At 44.3% G+C, this 4,711-nt stretch overlaps 1 protein-coding gene across 1 annotated transcript; it reads right to left on the reverse strand.

Annotated features, from left to right (window-relative positions):
* Positions 1-2,814: 2,814 nt before the first annotated feature.
* On the reverse strand, positions 2,815-3,290 carry LOC140617794 (peptidyl-prolyl cis-trans isomerase A-like). Its single transcript, XM_072799730.1, has 2 exons — positions 3,039-3,290; positions 2,815-2,970 (listed from the first exon to the last, which is right to left on the reverse strand). The coding sequence occupies exons 1-2, from the start codon at positions 3,288-3,290 to the stop codon at positions 2,815-2,817; spliced, it is 408 nt and encodes a 135-aa protein (XP_072655831.1).
* Between the last annotated feature and the right edge of the window lie 1,421 nt (positions 3,291-4,711).

Below are 4,711 nucleotides of genomic sequence, written 5' to 3' on the forward strand. Positions count from 1 at the left end.
TCCTTCCTATTTCTGGTTCTGATCAGCATCTCTCCAGTAGCAAAACACAGTTCTACCTCCAGCCTCCAGGTCCTTTTGGCACTTTTCAAGCAAAATGCATTGCACTTCCTCAGAAATACCAGCACCAGCTGGCTGCATATCTCGATCCAGTGGACCCATCACCAGGCTCCCCTCAGAGGTCTGAATGCCAGCCACAGTGGATTTTATTTTATTATTTTATTTTTAAAAATATTTTATTTATTTATGAGAGACACAGAGAGAGAGAGACAGAGAGAGAGTGACAGAGAGAGAGAGAGAGAGAGAGAGAGAGAGGCAGAGACACAAGCAGAAGGAGAAGCAAGGCTCCATGCAGGGATCCCAACATGGGACTCTATCCCGGGTCTCCAGGATCATGCCCTGGGCTGAAGGCGGCACTAAACCACTGAGCCACCCAGGCTGCCCGCCACAGTGAATTTTAGAAAACTGAGTGCCAGCCACACAGCCTCTACCTACCTGTCCTGCCAGAGGTGTGAGCACCAGCTGTTCCTGGGCCCCTTCTATGAACTCCTAGGTCTGAAAACCCCAAAGATTTTATTCTCTCAAATTTAGGAGTGATGGGTGCACCCCCATCCCCACCAATGCTCTTATAACCAATTCTCGGTATTAAATCCTCTGTGTTTGAAATACGAGTGCATTTCTGTGTCCTTTACTGAATCTTTTTTTTTAAATAATAAATTTATTTTTTATTAGTGTTCAATTTGCCAACATACAGAATAACACCCAGTGCTCATCCCTCAGTGCCCGCCACCCAGTCACGCACACCCCCCGCCCTCCTCCCCTTCCACCACTCCTAGTTCGTTTCCCAGAGTTAAGAGTCTTCCATGTTCTGTCTCCCTTTCTGATATTTCCTACCCATTTATTCTCCCTTCCCCTCTATTCCCTTTCACTATTATTTATATTCCCCAAATGAATGAGACCATATAATGTTTGTCCTTCTCCGATTGGCTTATTTCATTCAGCATAATACCCTCCAGTTCCATCCACGTTGAAGCAAATGGTGGGTATTTGTCATTTCTAATGGCTGAGTAATATTCCATTGTATACATAGACCACATCTTTATCCATTCATCTTTCGATGGACACCGAGGCTCCTTCCACAGTTTGGCTATTGTGGACATTGCTGCTAGAAACATCAGGGTGAAGGTGTCCCGGCGTTTCATTGCATCTGTATCTTTGGGGTAAATCCCCAGCAGTACAATTGCTGGGTCATAGGGCAGATATATTTTTAACTCTTTGAGGAACCTCCACACAGTTTTCCTGAATCTTGACTGATAGAGAGGCTGGCTCTTTCAGCTTTTAGAAGTGGAATGCTGGTTTTATTTAATAACAAAACTCTGGCAGAGACTTCTTCAACTGTAGGAATGGGATTAAGATAGTGAATATTGACAAACCATCTGACAGCCATTATATCCATCTGATTTCCAACTGGGCTGTGGAATCTGACAACACCTTGCTAACCCTTCAAGCCTGGCTTGTAGCTCTAGTTTTGCTAGGTTTGCTGTGTGATCTTGGATGAATCTATTTCTTACTAGAAGCTTCTATTTCTACATGGGTTTTTAAAAAGGAGGGTGATTGGGGCTGTGGAACTCAACATTCCCTGAGTTTCCAAACCATCCTCACCTTCCTCTGGGCATTTCTGGCTCTTGAAGATAGCTTCAAGGAGGAAATAAGGAGAGAAAAGATGGAGTCCTGGATCTGCATGACACCATGAATAACACTTGAAGATCCCTCTTGAAGTGTCCTCTGGGTTCTAATGGACAGAATAATGAGCAAATGGTTGATAACAAAGAAACACAACATCTTCCACTGAGGTCCGTGTAAAGCAGAGAGTTCCCTGTGCTAAACTCCTATGACTCTAAGTTCATTCCTAAGGACAGCAGGTGAGCAGACTCTATAAATGGCAAGGCACACTCTGGCCATTTCCAAGGACCACTGATTCAAGGGCCTTCTAGGACAGAATGATTTTGTTCCAGTCATTCATGTATGTCAACATTAATCAAGGACTGAGAGGTACCAATGGGACAGACAAGCATCAGGTGCTTATCAGATTTGGCTGGGTTCCTGAGCTGCTATAGTTCCTCGATTGAGAAGTACTCTCTGACATTATTAATCCATCACCTTCATCTTATGCATAGGAGACTGAGGTCCTGAGGGAATCATCCCTCCATCCTACCCTGTCCCAACAAGGTCATACATTCAACCTAGGGCAAATCTGGGATTTATATTTGGATATATTTATTCCCAGATAAGTGCTCTTCCCACAGGATGCAAACCAGTTTTGACTTTTTTGCAAATTTGGTCTGGATCACAAAGATGCACAAAGACAGGCTTCTCCAGAGAACAGACTCTCACAGATTTGTGGAGGCAAGAGCCAGATAAATTAAGGAGATGTAAACACAGGGGCCACTTGGATAGATGGTCCTCTGAAAACTGCCAGACGAATAGGACTTTGGGGTCTTCTGCACAACCTTTCCCTGATCCTCCCCAGACACCAATAGACTTCTTAATCTTTGATTTTTTCCCCCCACTGATGGGTTGGCCCTTAAATATCATCCAATCCACAGGTTCTGAAACTTTAAAATCACTTGGAAGTACTTGTTAAAAATGCATATTTATGGGATCCAGAGGACCCATATTTTATTTTTATTTTGTTGTTGTTTTGTTTTTATTTCATAATAACAAACTTAACTCTACAACTCAGCTAGACTTGGAGGGGAGTAAGGAAAACATGGAACCCATTGAACTGCAATGAGAGCACAAATATTATGGGATATTTCAAGAAGATGGGGGTGAGGAGGTGCTCTCTTCAGAAGGTGGTCTGGTCTTGCTGGACTTGCCGTTCTTGGACTCAAAGTGCTCCATGGCTTCCACAATATTCATGATCTCTTTGACCTTGCCAAAGACCATATGCTTGCTATCCAACCACTCAATCTTAGCAGTGCAGGTGAAAAGCTGGGAACTATTTGTGTTGGGTCCAGCATTTGCCATGCACAAGATACCAGGACCATGTGCTTCAGGATGAAATTCTCATCATCAAATTTCTCCCCATAGATGGACTTGCCACCAGTGCCATTATGGCAGGTGACATCACCACCCTGGCACATAAATCCCAGAATAATCCTGTGAGAGCAGGAAACTTTATAACTAAATCCTTTCTCCCCAGTGCTCAGAGCACAGAAATTCTCTGCTGTCTTTGGAACCTTGTCTGCAAACAGCTGGAAGGAGACCAAGGGCTCGCCATCCACAGACATGTTGAAGAACACGGTGAGATTGACTGTGGTTAGGTGGAACAGGCTGCTCCAGGACAGTGGCTTCTGCAATTCCTTGAGGACCTGTATTTTAGACAGCCTCTCCCCACCCTAAGTAACTCTAATGTAGGTGTTTGCTAACAGCATTTTCAGAAATATTCATTAGTTTAACTAGCCCCTTTTAAAGAAAAAGAAACAAAGACATGGAGAGGAAAGGAATTACTAAATAATAAGTGGATCCCAGACTTTCATTAGAGCCTCTTGATCCAAGTGATATCAGACAATGAACTCATTTGAAAGTTACATCCATTCGTCATGGATGCAGTCTTAAGCAACTGACTCTTGGTTTTGGCTCAGGTTGTGATCTCATGGTCCTGAGATCCAGCCCTTTGTGTCAGACTCAGCATGGAGTCTGCTTGAGATTCTCTCTCTCTCTCTCTCTCTCTCTCTCTCTGCCCCTCTGGCTTGTTCTCTCTCTCTCTCTCTCTCTCTCTTTCTCTCTCAAATCAATCAATCAATCAATCAATCAATCTTAAAAAAAGATACATCCAGGTTTTGGTGTGCTGTGGTAGTCAAGCCTCCTGCTGTGGGGCTCCTTCCTGAAGCCTGGCACCTTCTTATCTTTCCCAGTCCTTTGGGGACCCCTTTATCCATCCTCCTGACTTCCTAATGCCTTTCCTTTCCCCCATGCCTCCAGTCCTTGCCTCTCCTCTTCCTTCCACTTCTTTCTCATCTGTTCCAATTATCTACCTATAGCTGTGAAAAAATTCCCAGAACATTTTCTATTTCTCACCATTTTGTGGGTGAGAATTTGGGAGGGAATGAGCTCAGTGGTTCTCTCCTGAGGTCTTCACCCACTTTCAGTTGGATGTCTTCTGGGGCCACAGTCATCTGAAGCTCTGCTTAATTGGAAGCTCATTCATGTGGCTGGGAAATGACACAGGCTCTTGGGTAGACCTTGTCTGGGGCTGTTAACCAGAGTGCATGCTTGGGCCTCTCCAATATGGTTGTCTTGGAGTGACTGGACCTCTTACATGGTAGCTGCCTCACACACACACCCAAACAAGCATCCTAAGAGGATCAGGTGCACTTCTTCTGGCCTTAACCCTGGAAATCACACAGTATCATCTGGTTTTACTCTACTGGTCAAAGCAGTTCCACAGTGTGCCAAGATTCAAATGGAGGGAGCATAGACTCCAAGGACTCTACCTCTAGACTGAAGTGCTTGAAAGAATTGTAGGTCCCTTCTTTTAAACTGTGCCATCATTCAGTATCTTTCCTTCCTCCATCCCTCCTCTCTTCTCCCTTCCTCTGTCACTCTTCTTTGCTACCCCATCTCCTCCTTTCATGCTTCTCCCCAGTTATCTTCTATTTTGTAGTGTCTGTGCTGGACTCTGGAAGTGTATCCTTTTTAAAAAAGATTT

Source organism: Canis lupus, chromosome 26 (genome assembly GCF_048164855.1).
Source record: "Canis lupus baileyi chromosome 26, mCanLup2.hap1, whole genome shotgun sequence".
Lineage (NCBI taxonomy): Eukaryota > Metazoa > Chordata > Mammalia > Carnivora > Canidae > Canis > Canis lupus.